Raw genomic sequence first — 17,077 nt, forward strand, 5'->3', positions numbered from 1 at the left:
TAATTAGACGTGTTCATTTATTAATTGGTAGTTGCTGTAGTTAGCTAACTACTTACTACTTAGCTAGCTACTAACTCTCTGGCCAAGTTAGCTACCAACCTTTAGCCACTAGCTTGTGCTAGCACTACGCTATCTAGCTAGCTCTAGATCTTGTGACTGACTGACAACCAATTCATGTGAAAATGAGGTGCATAATTGAAGGCCACGGTGTTAAAGGTAGCTACAATGTATATAATGTTTAGTTGTCAGGCATACATGAAGTTTGGATTTAGCTAAGGTAGCTAGCTAAAAGGTGACTGAAACATTAATATTAGTTTAAAAGATAGCTAGTGCTAGCCAGCTAACTTAGCTACCGTAGCTTGCTATCTGGATTTCTCTCTTTTCCAGTGTTTGGAAGGGCAGTTCATGCTCTGTCACGGATTGGTGAAGAAATTTGGTTGGATCCACTGCAGAAAGGGGTAACAAGCTAACAGCTTCACATCTTTGGTCATTAAATACACATTCTTAATTAAACGCTGATAATAATAAACACTGCTTGTCTAATAATTTTCCTATCCAGCCTCCAGCTATTCTTTAGGTTCATTAGGTGGTCAAAAAAGGAAAACACCAAGGGCTCCTTGTCTGCTTAATGGGCTTCACACCCCCCCCCCCTTTTTTTTTTTTGTTACACTATATTTTCACTATAGTTTCACGCTGTGGCTTTTCTGTTGTCGAGCACAACTTGTGTGACCATGTGTAGTTCTGAGGCCACCGATGAAGAGCTACAGCAGTAATTCTGTAACTCCAGGACTGGACGTAAGAGTCTATGATCAAGAGGCTGGCTTGGCTAAAACAGATTTGGTGGGGCAGCAGATGGACAATAGTTTAAACGTTGGGTGTTTATAATAAGCATTTATATTTAAGTCATTTAGCAGACGCTCTTATCCAGAGCGACTTACAAAAGTGCTTTGCTATTTACTCAAGAGTAGCCTTAGCTAGTTTGACTAGGCAAAAAATTCAAAGACACCTCTAAGTTTAGACACTACTAAACACAAGGCAATAAGGTGACCACTCTGCTATTCACCCAAGTATTCTTGGAAGAGGTGGGTCTTCAGTCTGTGTTTGAAGACAGCGAGCGACTCTGCTGTTCGGACACCCAGGGGAAGGTCGTTCCACCACTTAAGCAGTTCACAATAAGCAGTTCAATAAGTATATGTTCAGTACGATGTCTTGTGTAGAACATCCATAGATTGTTTTATAGCCCAACACAAAATGTGTCCTCCTTTTTCTGCTCCACAGTTGGCTGTTAGGTCGGTGAACACAGCGCACTCTGCATATGCCTGCTTCCTCTTCTCTCCCCTGTTCTTTCAGCACTACAATGCAAACCCAGACCAACTACAAGATAGTACAGCTGTCAAGTGCAAAGTGTCCCTGAAGGTATCAAAAGTGTGCAAGAATGTGTGTAATTCCAGTAGTGCGTATTGTAGTTTGCAAAATATTCGATTTCGAAGCTGACTCCCACTTAATAAACCTTTAAATCAACTCTTATAATATGCTAGTTGGGTGTATTTTAATGTTTAGCTTTAATAAAAGCAATCAGTACATTTGCACTAACAAGTGTTCTTGGCAAATTGTTGATGATATGTATTTCTACTGTTTAGTCGGTGCTGCCCCTCTTCCGCAGTGTTGCCACAATAGACCGCAATGTGTACAAATGCGAGATATCTATCAACCCCTCCGACAACAGAGTGAGATTTCAGTTTAACTGCAGACATGGTAAGTTGGCTTCACGTAAAGCAAGTATTCAGTATTCTCCTGAAATTGAGCTGTATACAAAAACTCAATACACTAGGGGGCAGCATAGAGTTGCATGCTATCTTGCCCTACCAGCATCATGTTTGTGAAATGTTAAATCTCATAAGGCATGGTAATGCAAATGGTAGTATAAATTGTGAATTGTGTAAATGATAGCATATACATGACAAATATATACTTAAATGTATGTTTTAGAGGGTTTTAATCATTTTCATACCTTGTATTATAAATGCCAGGAATAACAAAGACACATAATTTGGGGTACCAAGAGTGTGAGGCTTTGCAAGCAGTTTTTCCAACTCACCTCTGTCCCAACATCCTTAAGGCACAACCAAAGTAAGCCTGTTCTTCTCACTCTAACATTCATCATTTATACTGAATTTCACTGTAAATTTATCCACTTTTGTCATTTTCACATACTGACTGATTTATTATCAATATGTTTCGATACATTCAAACATAAGTTTGATTTTGCTTCTGGATAACCGGGATTGGATATTGAGATAGAAGTTGAACTGTGATACCTTAATGCAAGATTTTGTTTTATTTTCACAGACTTCTTGGTGACATTGTGATGCACTTCCCATCTTCACAAGAGGAAATCACACTTTCTGTATCACCCTTAAGATTTACAATAAGGAGCTTCTATGAAGAGGAGAATGGTGAGTAGTTTAGAGTGGGGTAGGCTTTTTGGTGGTTAATTCTGGACACAAAAAAAGACTGCAGTAAGATGAATAATATTTATTTCTTATCGATTGCTTCAAAATTAAGTCAACTAATATTTTTTGTCTAGTTGGTTCTTTGTTGGTTTTCTTACAGAACTCATCAGAAGCATGAACTCAGAGATGTCTCTGCATCCTGATGAGTTTGATTACTTCCAGGTCGGGATGGACTCAGATGTAACTTTCTGTCTCAAAGAACTGAGGGTGAGAACCTTAACCAGGAGATCTTGTTTTTTAATCATAGGTCATTATGCAGTATTGTTACCTTACCATAACAGCTTCAGAATAATTCATGAGTACTGCATGAAATGAAATGAAAGGTGAGAAGTGTAAAAAAAAAATAGCTTCCCTGACTTCCTATTAATCTGTATTTTGTGGAAATGGTTGTAATGGATGTGTATGTGGGTTGTGTCTATTCTGAATGTTCTGATTTCGTTATTTCATTACTCATGGTTAGGTTTGGCTATGGGCTTATGTTGTAGGAGAGGTGTGGGGCTCTATTAGTGAAGCCAGATTAATTTTTACGGTGGCTTATTTCTGTCTCAGTACCCAGATGTTCTGTAGCCAGTGTGCCTATCATGTTCCCTCGAACTCAACCCATGAGAAATTGAACTCGTGAACTCACAGTGGTGTTTTAAACACAGCCATTTTTGTATGTAGGCCTGATTCTGGTTGTATTGACAGTTTGTATGTGTGCAAGTACAAGTAAGAAATATGATAAAGTAAAAACAAGTAAGAAAGGAAGTATTTCCTTCACAAGCACAGAATACAGTAATGTGGTAAACTATGCATTTAAATAAGGACCATCACAAAACACAGGCTTTAGTAATGCAAGCTCAATTTAAAATATCATAAAATACCTTAATACCATGTTGTCATGTTGTTTTTGCAGTACCACCCAGCACTTGTGATCACATGTATTATATAACTTAAATACATCTTAGGTTAATTATAAGCTAGAGGTTGTTCTGCGCTGACTCTAACAACCCTTGACCCTAATTTCAGAAGCTCAAAGGGGGTGTGGGATCCCCCTTCAGTGTTAACATTCATTACACATGTTTGGGTTGGCTGTTCTGAGCACTTTTTCTGCTGTGCTTGTGTCAGTGACTGAAGCAGTAGGACAGATGGCTGCTGCATTGGCAGGCCTCTAACCTGTCACAGTGAGTTACAGAGTTGGATAGCACTCTGTGTCCATGACACTCATGGCTACCCTTCTGTTTGGAAGTACCCACTCATGTTGCCCAAAGAGAGGAGGTCAGCGTGTCCTTAATGGTTACATAGTGTCCATGTTTGACATTTTATGGTGAATGTAAAGCTGTTTGGTGTCAACACACAGGTAATTAAAAGATGTGCAGTTATTTTTAGGGCTTGCTGTCATTTGCTGAGTCCCATGGCCTTCCAGTGTCTGTCCATTTTGGTGCATCTGGAAAGTAAGTGTACCTGTCAAGACTAAAAATATGGAATCATGTTACTTTTGTAGTGTCAAGTGTTAACCCCGTTTGATGCACTTTTGGTGATATGCTGCCTGTTTTTTCTTAGGCCTGTTTCTTTCAGTGTGGAGGGTATGGTGCTAGAAGCTGTTGTGGTATTGGCCACTCTAGTGAGTCCAGCCAGTGAGAATCCTTCGCAGGTGTCTATTCCCCAGAAAGCTCCAGCACCCAGGTGACTGGTGTCATTCGCTTCAAATGACAAATATACCTAAAGCCAATGTGAATGATAAAGAATGATAAACTTGAGTACATGTGATCATTTGTTTATGGAACCAAACTACTGACTGACTGAATTTTCCACAAAGTAGCTGTATAGGGTTCATGTGGGCATACATCTTTGAAGGCTGATTCTAGTTCACAGGCATTGCACTGGATAATACAAATATCTTTCCCTACAAATATCTTTCCTCTACCAATATGTCTTTCTTTCCCCTATTCAACAGCAGTGACCACTAAGCTCTTAGTTGAGTGGCGGAGTTGTAGTAGCCTTCCTTTTTTCCTGCTACGTAGACTGAAGTAGATACAGGGCCATACAGGCTGATGCCGTTTCTAAGCTGCATCACCCCCTGTGACCTGTCCAGCTGGGATAGTGATGTCACTGAAGCTTTCCATGCGGTGTACTGTGTATTAGTGTGCCAGCCAGTTCACTCACATCTGGGTCACCCGCAAGCAGGTCCCACGTCATCGCTGACCTGTTGCACAGGCTTTAAAAGGCACACATCCACTTTTGACGCAAGGTCTTTGGTAGTGTATAGCTTTCGTTGAAATGAATTTGACAGATAGGATTTACAGGCAAATTGTCAATGAATATGGTTACCGCACAATACAATACTCTTTAATATAACCTTACATATTGTATACAACATACATTATATCACTATAATTCCAGTATAAATTAAAAGTGCTTAAAATGAGTCGGGCAGGGCCGAATCCTAATTTGCAATTGTAACACATACAAGCTGACCACAGAAACAAGATATGTTTTAAAGCCCACATTTATTGTTCCTTAAACAGTTACCACCTTTATATGAAAAATACACCATTGAGTCTAATCTGTGAGAGATGCTGAATAGTTCTCCAACATGTGAGCGCAGATATAGATTAGACACACTGTCTTTAATTAACTAGAATCATTTGATATAAAACAGCAAACAATACATAAGCTGTTAAACTTAATTTATATATTGACAAATGTATATTAACAAATATTATATATTAACAAATAATAATATATGTATATTAACAAATGTTGTGGATTTTTGGTCAGCAAAACCAGACCAAGCCTTAGCTAGTTTCCTGTGTCTTGTCCAGTTTGTTACTGGGGCATGTGAACCCAGCTGTGCAGACAGTGTCATCATGCTGAGAAAACTGTAATTCTAAATCACAGTGTTCTGTAAATGTTAGTTCAGTGTTTTGTACTCCTTTAGAAACTTGTAGTCAAGTTCAGAAATATGATTACATTTACAAAGGTATTGTTATTTAAGCTGTATCATTAAATAAGAAGCAAAGTATTTACACCCATTTGACAGCTGAATATATGTAAACTACTGCTAAATTTCTAAAAAGGCTGTATACCAATAAAAAAAAAAAAAACACTAACATAATCCTAAATTAAATTGTAAATTTATTTCTTGCTTGCGATTAATAATTAGGCCGGGCAGAGCATTGCTGTCCAGGATCCCAGCATCTGTGGGTTTCAGGCTTCATCATTGTTAGTTTGTCCAATTACTTTTCAGCTCTTAAATGAGGGCTATATATGAAAGAGGTTATACTTTCCACATCGTTCATCCAATTCATATGTAAATACCCTCAAATTGAAGCCAAAAACTGTCTCATATCCATAATTTCTAATCCACAGTAATAATTTTGTAAGTGTTTATGTAACTCAACTCCACAAGAATAGGCTACTAAATGTCTTGCACCTTACCCTTGTACTACATTTGCCAGAATAATTGAGTTGATAATTAAAGTTTTTTTGTGCTCGCATAATTCAGATGTTGGACAGACGTAAAGTGAAAGAGACAGTAGACAGTGTTTAGTGCTACACAGCTGTTGACCTATTATATGCTGCTAAGCACATGCAGAAGAGAGGAGGTCTTTAACTGTCAGAGCTGAGACTGGGCCAAATCCTAACATAGCACAGTTTTCCCTGGAGGGAAATTGCATTCACCATCCATTTGCCATTCCCGCACGCTTCCTTTGCAGGCCTACTCTTGCTCTGTTCTCTCACATGTGCGTGCAATTGCTGCAGTTCTTTCAGCAGTCACATGGCTGATGAAGTAGCCTGGCATCTGGTTTTGTGTCCTTCCAATACTAATATATATATATATATATATATATATATATATATATATATATATATATATATATATATATATATTAGTATTTAAATATTGTTTTTGTGTTGAGAAACTGAATGAGATATTAAATGCTGCTGTCATCTCTCTTTTTTTTAGGAACTTAAGTGAGGTCTGCCCAGCAAACACTTCTATAGCAGACATCTCCTTGCATGAGGGTCCTTTAGAGGCCGAGGCTGCTGGTGTGGCACCCCAGCTTCCAGCCTCCCCTACAGAGGAGCAGGTGGCCTCCAGTCAGGGAAGTCCAGTCTTTAGCCCAGCCCTCCACATGAGGAAACTCCTGCAACTCCAAGGAGAAGGATTGGGCCTTTCAAGACCCATATCTTTTCTGGGTCCTGTTGGCTCTGAATCGGCCTTGACCACTTCAGTAACGCCAGCCCCGTTTAAGGTTAGAAATTTGTGGGTTATGCCTGAAGAGATTCTATTCTAAGTATTAACATAATGGTGGCATTCATTGCCTTATTTGATTCTTACATAAAATGTCATTTTAGGTATGTTAGATAACATGAACAGTTGATTCTGTTATTTGATTTTGACTCTTAGATCTTATGATATACACAAGATCTTAGATAAGATCACTTTCTCTCTTATATTGTTTTATACCAGATCCGTTCTCTGCTTTTTGGGGCTGTATCAAGTGACCAGGTAAAAGGCAAGCAATTGGAACTGCCCAGTCTGGTGTGTGCCAGCGACACTGAGGATGATGCTAGAGAGGATAGTAGCAGGGTTGAAGAGTAATTCAGGTAACAAATCTTAAAGGACACAATAAAACAATCCATGCAGTATAGAGACACTATGGTGCACATAACGTGTTACAATTACTATGCCTTTTTAAAAATTCTTTTAATCTGTAAGACCTCAATTTCAGTGTTATGTATGTATTATCTTTATAAGTGACCAGGCAGGCAAAACTGAAGTGTTCTATTCTTTCCACACATAGTCAAAAGACAGTGGAACATGTATCTAAAACCAGGTTCTCTGGGTCTCGTTAAAGAAGTTAAGGAAACATTCCATATGAATCCAACGTAGGATGCATGTTTTGTTCTAAACAGCTTGTGTTACTGAAACTGTTTTGATTACTATGTCCCTCTGTACTACAGTCAATAACATCCTATGTCCTTAATCTCTGGCAAATCCAGACCACAACATAAAAAAATAAACCTTTATTAGATCATACCATGTGATAAGATCATCACTTATCCACTTTAAGCATTCACAGATGCTAGCATTAGCCTTGTGCGTTAACAGTATACACCTCAAGGAATAATTCAAATTAAGTTTAAAAAAAGCAGAGCAAGAAAACAACAAACGTTTTGAACACAGAACCCACACACGTATCAAATATAGGTTACTTTCATATACAATGTCTGATGTGTAATAGCCTACATTTGCCAAATGCATACACCATACATAAATATACAGCAAGTTTGTATGTACACCTTATACATAGCTTACGTACAAATGCACATTTGTGCAAAACACACACGCGCACCTTACAGAATAGCATAATAACCTCCAAAGTGGTTGACATAGTATTCATTAAAATGAGTCCTTTCCTTCTTTACATAAAACCTTTGCAGTCTCTTGCATTGTCATAGTTCTAACATCTCACATTGGGTGATTGGGGTAGTAACACTGGTCTGATACAATAAATATTTAAAATATTTATGATTAAAGAGAAAAAAAAAAATTCAGTTGTCTCCCTTTGCAAAGTAACTACACCACTTTGCCCTGGACCCTGAAATGTGGTGTTATGCATATGTTGTTACAAAGCCAAGGCAGGTCATATTCCAACCTTTTGCCAACCCCACTCCCCCCCCCAAAAAAACATGTATCCAGAAAGGCTGTTTTAAGCAATTTACATTAAGTAAGGCATTAAACTTTACTGAAAGCTTCATTTGGTGGTTAATTAGCCAAGCCTGAATTGTGTGTGCAGTCAGTTTTTAATTTAGGCCCTGTCCACACATCTCCAGCTATTTTTTTTTTTTTAAAGGGGTTTTATTATCTCCTATGTCTACAGCAGCGTTTCCAGAAATCACTTTATAACTGTAATGCTAAATTTCTTAAGAAGCAAGTGTGATGCCCAAAATCTGAATCCTTCACTCACTTCTGATCAGTAGGAGAAGTGGAGTTTGTAGGGTTTTTTTTATTTTGTTGATTATTTTTTGTTATTATTATTATTTATTTATGTGAATGCAGGCCATGTGTAAATGTGTAATGAATGGGTAAACCCAGTCGTTAAGTCGGCAACAACCATGTGTTTACTGTGTGAACGGAAGACCAAAACAAGAAAAAAACATATTGGGTCACCTGCTCATTCATTGTCTCAGTCTCTACTGTGCAGGGAAGGCTTTCTACCAGATTTTAGAGCACTGCTGTAACGACTTGATAGCATTTAGTGAGAAGAGTGTTAGTGAGGTCAAGATGTTGGATAATCACCACCCCACCTCAAAAGGTATAGGACGGTTTTTCCATCATTCCAGAAAACACAGTTTCACTGCTGCACAGCTCAATGCTGGGTGGCTGAATGCATTCATTAGAAAGTGTCCACAAACATTTGGGCATGTAGAGTACGTTTTAAAAATATCCAGATCTGTGTCAACAAGGCCTTAGCCAAACTGGCTTCACAGGAGACTTCCTTTTAAACTCAACAGGCTCAGATAATAGCTAATGTCCATTAGAGGCTCATTTACAAAGAGCTGATTAGATTTGGACTGAAGATGTAGATGAGGCTATACAAACAAACAATAAGCAAAATTGACCGTTGATCTCCCCTGGCTTTGCTCTTGGAACAGAAAACACGTTTAGCCCCATCTCTTTTCTAGGCTACCCAGAGTCAGATAGTCTAGCACTGGCATGCATGATGATGCCAGTTCTATTACAAACAGTCACACCTAATGTGAGAATCTTTTAACTGGTTAATCCTAGGTTGCATTTCCCTGCTTAGGAGTACCTTTTGGAGAGCTCTTTGATGGTGCAGCCCTTATGTTCACGTATTGATCTGTCATCATCCTGAGCTTCTCTCATCATTCTCTCAGACCCCTTAATCTTTAACATCTCATTTCTAGATAACCTTTTCCCAGAAACTTAATACATGTTAATAGTTCACTACTCAAATTGAGAGCACTGTGAACTGGCACCTGCAAAAGCTCATTAGTCCCAGAACGGCTTAGAGTTACTAATAGCACAGAGAAATGCAATTCTAACTCCTTTTAGTTGGTTCATATCAAGATGTAGAAAGTGGACCATTGTCTCCTCTTTAGCCATAAGAATATGGGACAGGTCATAACTGAAAATGAGAGTGAGAAAGATATGCCAAAACCCATGGAAGAGGCTGAGGGTCAGATCCTTGCCAAAGAACTGAAAACATCATTAGCCCTCGTCCTGCCAGCAGGAAGCAATGACCACTCCAGTGAACAACAGGAAGACGACAAAAGGAGCAGTCAGAACAAGCATCAATCTGTGTACTCCGCTACAATTGACAGCAGAACTGTGATGTCATCTGGCTTTCCTCCTGAGGAATTAACAGAAATTGAGAAAGAAGGCTTTGTTAGAAGCTTTGTCTGAACAACTAGAGACTTAACAAAAAAACAAACAAACAAACAACCATATTTGAAGACTGCTCACCTCTTACATTCAGTCCATTGTCATTGGCAAATTGCGCAAAAGGGGACATGTAATTGGGGTCATACGCCAAAACATGGGCCTGCTCAGCAATACTCTTGGCTGTCTGCTGGATGCTCTCATAGTTTGTGTACTAAAAACAGAGTACATCATAATATTAGCACTCCGCTCAGAAACTTCAGTTACTGTGATCATCAATAGGTCAGGAAAGTACCTTGAGCTTTTTGAGTTCCTGCAAGATCATGTAGTCTGGCATGTTGTCAAAGAGCCCATCAGTGGCTGTGAGGATGATGTCTCCTAGCTGAACATCAAAGGATGAGCTGTCGGCAGCTTCGGGACTACAAGAGAAGTCGGACATATGATTTTTACTGGATTGCATCCTTGAAAAAACAGAACTCTTAAATATAAAAGCATCCATGCACTTAGTCTAAACAATGCATACTAGCTCAATATACATGTTATCAGGTTTGGTACGATTGGTCAAGATTCCATTTGATTTTAGAGTGTGTTCAAGGGTTTCCATTCAACAGATAATTCTATCCTGTAAGAGCTTTAAAAAGACGAAAGAACATGTGTGTTTAAATATGAATCAATAACAACCGATAACACATTTACTTACAGAACATGCATTTTCTCTAAGCACACTCACTAAGGGTAGGTTTCCCAAACAGGGATTAAGCCTAGTCGTTGACTACACTTTCCATTTTATTAAAAATCCCCATTGAGAATGATGTATAGTCTGGGACGAGTCTTCATCCTTTGCCGGGAAACCGGGTCCATGTGTTAAAATTAAGTCACTTTTAAGACATCTCCTATTTTTGTAGTTCATATACAAGTTTTTAAGTAGTACAGTGTGTATACTGCTCTAGACCTTTAACAACCCCCCTAAAATCTACAAGAGAATTCAGAATCAAAGCCCTGCTATTTGAGTGTGCATAGAACAACTGTCAACAACTGTGCATAGAACAAAATTAAAGCTGACCAACAATTCAACAGAATGTAACTTAAACAGCAGCTCTTTAGTTTTACGTGTTTGTACTGAAGCATCCCTTGAGCATCTAACAATCTGTTATGGACATGAATAAATCCACTAGTTCGTGCTTTCAACACTCCTCAAACATGCTAAGGAATTCAGTCAGATCAGCTTGTCATTTTGACCTTCCTAAGAAATACTCAAAGACCTGTTTATTTAATACAAGTTACATATAAAGTTTGTTGGTTGTAACACATTATACTGCTTGAGTACACATTAAGACCTGTGCTGAAGTGTCAAGTTTATTTCTTGGAAGGTCATTAACTCTGAAAACTCTCTGCTCAGCTTATCCAAGCCGCTGTCCATGCTTTTCATTTTTAGAATCGTACTGTTCCTGATTTGTAAAAATAAACAGAAATGGAGCAGATTAAAGTATTATAGATCACAGAACATCTGGCTACAAATCATTCTTTAAACTGGCTCACCTTCTGATTCTGACCTTTCTAAGGGCAAAGGCAGATCATCTAAAGATTGGCCTAGGCTGCAATGTCAAAAACCTGGTAAGGTTCTCCATATTAATTATGCAGCTAAGCTGAGCTCATGTTACAGCATAAGACCTTTTTTTAAGTTTTAAACGTTTGAATCAATTTTAGACGTTCAGTCCTCTTAGTGAGTCTTTTGATATTGGGATCGGAGTAAAAGCTTGCCTAAGAGCTGTGTATTTTAGGAGATTAGCGTGCAAGTGCAGACGGCTAAAACACGAGAACACGTGAGAGGCTCAAAATGATTACTCGTTAAAAGTTACTCGGCTAAAAAAGTAGAGAAACCGGATTGGTTGATATGGAGAAGGCCTCTAGTCCGCCCCTGAGCGTGATTAGACTTTGGACGAACATGGCCCATGGCAGCTATCCAGCACACACTGGCTCCCTCCCCATCCGTTAAAATTCCCTTGGTGACCAGACAGAGCATGGGCCCCTGGCACACTACTGGAACGTAGCTCAACAGCACATGGACATAGTGTTACTCTTGTACTCTGTGGAATTGCTGTCACAAGTCAAGGTGTTCCTTGAGAGCAAGATAAAGTTCCCCCTCACCAACTGTCAGAATTCCTTTCACATGCAAAACATTGACTTCACAAATCATATGCCAGCACCAAAGAGGAAAAAGAAAAAACAGGCCCACGGTACATTTTAAGCCTTTGCAACAGTATTGTTTAGCATTCAGCATTTCCACAGTGAATCATTTCCCACCAGTGGGGGACAGTAATCCAGTGAAGTTAATAACCAAACTCTCAGCATGAGCAGTTAATCAAGCCCTTATTCTACCAGCAAGGATTATGTCTTATTCAAGCCATCTCTCAGCAGGAAATGCTGTGCCTGCTGCATTACCAGAGTGAAAGGAGAGAGGAACTGAACGATGCCTTACCTGTCACTAAGGACAGAGCCCTCGGCCTCTGGGGGAGCAATTGAAAGCTGGAAGGGCGTATTGAAATAATGCTGTTGCTCGTCAGACCTGTGGACTACTTCCCCTCCCCGAACAACCAGGAAGCCTGAATCACCCAAGTTTGCCGTGTGAAGCCGATGGCTTTGCCTGTCCAGCACCACTATACAAGCTGTGCTGCTTCCTGCAGAGACAAAGTTATTATTATGAATACTGTGCAGGAATATAATGAAACTGACCACAACGTGAATCAAAGCAAGTTGTGCTCCATGGCTACACCCCACTGCCCAGGACTCATCTTACCCACAAACCTCCCTCAGCATGAACAGAACCATGGGATCATAAGATGACTCATGTTGGTAATACAATTACAGTGTTTTTATATATCCCCGGTCACTGACTATCCAAAACAAACACCATGCAAAAACAAAGCCTATGTGAAGCCTTTCCTCTTGAGCATCGACCTGGAATGCAGTCTTCATTCCCTAGTTACACGGCAGATTTGTTAGTTTTATCCCACATGTTGGTGCACGCAGATGTTGGCAAAGAAATATCTGCATGCTATCTCCTTTGACAAGAACTTCACTCTTAGACTCAGGATTGTGGATGAATAATTGACCTCTACCACACACAGAAAAACACTTTAAAATGATTCAATTATTTTTTTTTGTTTTTTATATTTTAAATGATGGGGTTAAAAAAAAATGTTGCGCTTCATGAGTTGAAAATGTGAGATTTTTTTATTATTAGAAGCCTTTAACTCATAACAAAGACAATAACATTGTATATGTGCCACAACATATTCAATTCACTTTGACTTCAAATGAAATCGGACCGATTTACTACTAAAAAGCACCGGTTCACCCGAACAATCTATCCACAAGCCGAGACACTGCTAGTTGGGTAGCCCCGGTCTATGGATCATTCAGCATTAGCTAGCTAGCTGCATTTTTGCGTTTCTCGTTAGATGCTGTACCGACTAAAAGGAGTAACATTAGTTACGTTTATAGTCACGACTGTGGAAAGCCATTCTCTGACTCGAACAGTAATGAAGACCTGCTGTCTAAAGCCTGCTCTGACTCTACGGTCAAATAGCAAGTGATGTGAGTGGGCAGTGTCGCTTTAAAATTCTTTTTGAATAAGACACTCGGTTCTTTATGGTCCGCACGGTTCAGTTATTCAACATCTCATCAGAAAAACAGTACTGATGAGATTTCAACTTAATCTGGCCTCATCTACGCAACGTCCCAAACAAACACTCACCTAGGAGAGGTACTTTGTTTTGAAGGAGCTCATAGTAGCTGGTGGTAAGGATCCCCACTGGGTTACTGGGTACAAAACGTCCCTCTTTCACCAGCCTCTCACAAGTCCTCATTAGGGTTGCCGAGAACTGCGAGGGGTCTACTCCATAATCACGCCAACCACCTACACCATCAGCCACACCTACGGGAGAAGAAAAGGAGTAAAAAACATAACGTTCAGTGTCTGACGGAGGCTTCTGATGGCGTCCAAGAACAGCAGCAAGTGTGACGTCAAGCGGTCGTGCCCTTCACAGCAGATGAAACAACACTGTTGGCACAAATGCAGGAAACAGGCTTTGGAAAGATAAAGAATACAGGACAAGGACACTTTGTAGGAATTCTAGGACATCTGTCAAGCAAGAAGCCGGTATTCTTATGGTCACAATTAACTGCTGAAAATCCGAACGCCTTTGCCACAGCCTAAAAATGTCTTGTCAATTATTTAAATTGGTTCACAAACAAGAGGGAATTTTCATACGGAGTCGGCCCTCCAAACCGGTGCTCGACCGAGATAATGCAGAGGCTCTAGTGTGACCATACAAGGCAAGTCCCTTTGTATATTGAGCCTGCGTCTTCTCACGAGCTTGACAGCATCTCTTGGACTTGGCCTAAAACAACTAGGCCGTGTGCCAGGATGGACCAAAATCAAAGCCAGTGAAACAGCCGGAAAAGGAAAAAGCAGAAACGTGGATTTGCATCCTTTTAAACTGTTAAACAGTGTCGATGTTCTTTTGACAGTAATCCAGTTTGATACACTGAGACTGAAACTGAGGCACTTTTTCTTATAGGGAATTAAATTGCAGCGTTCCTTTATGCACTTTAGTACATGAAGTTGAGCTGTTTGGATCAAAGTGCTTTGTATAAGAAGAATTCAAGTTCTAGCCAAGTAGGTTCTTTCAGGTCGGCCGAGCACTTTGCCGTACTAGGCCAAACAACATGCTGACATTTGTGTCACCTCACTGACCTGCTTCAGTTAGCTAGCTGCTCAACTACTTGTGCTTTTTTCATGCTGCAGTTCAAAAAAAGTGTGTAAATAATCGACCTCCACCACAAACAGAAAAACACTCAAATTATTCAATTAATTTTTAAATGTTTACATTTTAAATGACAGGGTAAAAAAAAAGTTTATTAGGTGAAACAGATTATTTTTAATTATTATAAGAATTTATCTTGCAGCGAAAGACACAATTTATATGTGCCACAAAATTTGATTCAGCTCGATTTAGCTACTGAAAGGAACCGGTTCAATAGAACGATTCGTCCTCAAGCCGGGACACTGCTAGTTGGGTAGCAGCGCTCTATGGGTCGTTTAGCATTAGCTAGCTAGCTGAATCGACTACAAGGAATAACGTTAGTTACGTTTCTAGTCACGTTTTAGTAACAAACAAACAAACATCATTCAGCTAGCTAACACAACTCAGACTGATTGTCCACGTCGTTAGCTAGTAGCTATAACTACACGGCTGCGTTGTGGTAAAACAGGGAAGACAGAACGCATTAGCTTAGCTTAGCTAGCCAGCCAGCACTGGCTAACTAAGGGCCAACATATTAAACATTAAACCAGGAGGTCACAGATACAGGGTTAATGGCTGATGGCTGCTGATCCATTTAGTGAATGTGGTAGTTAGCTAGCTAGCTAGCCAATGCAGATTTAATTAAGAAGGACTGCGTGTCCAACGCAAGAGCGCTAGCTAGCTAAACGTGCTGTGCCTGGTTATGGTAGCTAGCTAGCTACCTACCTACCTCGCCAACTGCGACCTCTAACCGAGCAGCTGCGGTACTAGCTACTCACCTAACACATCAGCGGATCTGTGTCGGGCGATGAAACAGGCGTCGTCACCGTAGCACATGCCTTTCTTCAAAATCCCCTTTCGGAAGTCTTTCCCGTACCCAAAGCTCGCCGACACCAGGCTGTAATCGCGGCTGTCCGTCTGAGAGAGACCGCCGATCACAGCCCGGGCGACCAGTCTGCCGTAGGAGAGCACGGACAACATCACCCGAGCAGCAGCCCCCACCTGAACCGACCTACTCCGGGGCTAGCCTACTTGATCACAACCGATCCACGGCTTTAGTCCCCACCTTTTAGCTAGCTATAGCTGTTGTAATCGGGAAAGCGAGATGTGCTGCAGCCACTGCGGCACTGAGCGGTTACAAGACAAGAGCAATTCTCCAACTTCCAGAGCAGAAGCGCCTCAGATGATCCTCTTCTCGTTGAAAGTCAACGCGTTTCGTACTCTTTCGCTCCGGCAATGTCTTCAATTTCCTAAACGTATCCAAAGATCGCGGAACACACACTCCGGTTGAGCTCCATCCCGCCGGTCATCCGTGCTCAGTCTGCTAGCAGTTAGCCCGCTGGCTACACACAAGAAGCACTACTCGAGTCTTGTGACTGAGGTGACGTCACGGGCTCTTACGCAACTACTTTTTTTGATGGGCTGCACTCATTTACAGTCGACCTCCGGCACAGCAGACCACCTTCACGAGCTCTGTCTGTCCCGTCTGTCAAGGGTGGGCAATGGGGAATAAATGCAATATCATGTAATATCAGTTATATGTTTAAGATATATAAAAAAATAAATACATACCTATTAGGCCTGGCTACTTTGCTTACTTTGCTCTGCATAATACACATTATAATGAATGTACCTGAATGTACTGGTCAGATGATAATAATAATAATGCCTGCTTACTCACTTTTTTGATCTCAGGCCATAAAATCGAAGTCATACTAGTGTTTGTTCATGTCCTGTTTCACCACACTTAGAGCGGTTTTGCAAGACAGAATTAGTCCATCATGACATTAGGTTCTCCTGCAATAGATCACTTGGGTTGTTTTTATACAGGCATTTAACCATTTCCACACAAGAAGTAGTTTATGACAACGCCTTGTGAGGTTTTAGGTTAATAAGTAATTTGACATTATTTTCCAGCTTCTAAATTATTTAGGGATAAACAGGCTATGCCAATACTTCTATAAAACAATCTTGTGAAGAGAGAACACTGTAATCACTTCTCATCAAATATTTATCAAATAATTATTAATATTCTTGTTCTGTACCAGAAGATGTTGCTGTGTTGGTAATTCTCTCCTCATTTCCTAAAAGATTCCCTTATGTGCACTCGCTGGCTCGTCGTGGCTCATATTCACGCACTATGTGAGTCTTATTTTATGCTGATCATTTCAAATATGCTGGAAACAGTAGTGTGTCTATGACAGCTTACACCCCCCCCCCCCAGAGGACTGTTTACTGTGGTGTTGTAGATGATTAAAGCAACATTATGTAACATTTTCAGCATTTTCAAGGTATGTTGATGCTCCACTGACTCGTATGGAGAACAGCAATTCTATCATACCCACTCCGCCTGCCTTGCTTTG

At 40.2% G+C, this 17,077-nt stretch overlaps 2 protein-coding genes across 2 annotated transcripts; one reads left to right on the top strand and one right to left on the bottom strand.

Moving 5' to 3' along the window:
* The first annotated feature begins 182 nt into the window (after positions 1–182).
* rad9b (RAD9 checkpoint clamp component B) lies at positions 183–7,575 on the top strand. The gene is made up of 11 exons (XM_072681962.1): positions 183–216; positions 388–458; positions 1,279–1,416; positions 1,641–1,755; positions 2,031–2,130; positions 2,350–2,456; positions 2,614–2,720; positions 3,882–3,946; positions 4,056–4,178; positions 6,463–6,751; positions 6,970–7,575. Exons 1-11 carry the CDS (start codon positions 183–185, stop codon positions 7,099–7,101), a joined length of 1,281 nt encoding a protein of 426 aa, XP_072538063.1. The 3' UTR covers positions 7,102–7,575.
* pptc7a (protein phosphatase targeting COQ7 a) lies at positions 7,512–16,068 on the bottom strand. Its single transcript, XM_072681963.1, has 6 exons — positions 15,494–16,068; positions 13,664–13,843; positions 12,386–12,584; positions 10,202–10,325; positions 9,991–10,120; positions 7,512–9,877 (listed from the first exon to the last, which is right to left on the bottom strand). The coding sequence occupies exons 1-6, from the start codon at positions 15,693–15,695 to the stop codon at positions 9,819–9,821; spliced, it is 894 nt and encodes a 297-aa protein (XP_072538064.1). The 5' UTR covers positions 15,696–16,068; the 3' UTR covers positions 7,512–9,818.
* Between the last annotated feature and the right edge of the window lie 1,009 nt (positions 16,069–17,077).

The sequence above is a fragment of the Salminus brasiliensis genome, chromosome 6, assembly GCF_030463535.1.
Source record: "Salminus brasiliensis chromosome 6, fSalBra1.hap2, whole genome shotgun sequence".
In the NCBI taxonomy this organism is placed as follows: domain Eukaryota; kingdom Metazoa; phylum Chordata; class Actinopteri; order Characiformes; family Bryconidae; genus Salminus; species Salminus brasiliensis.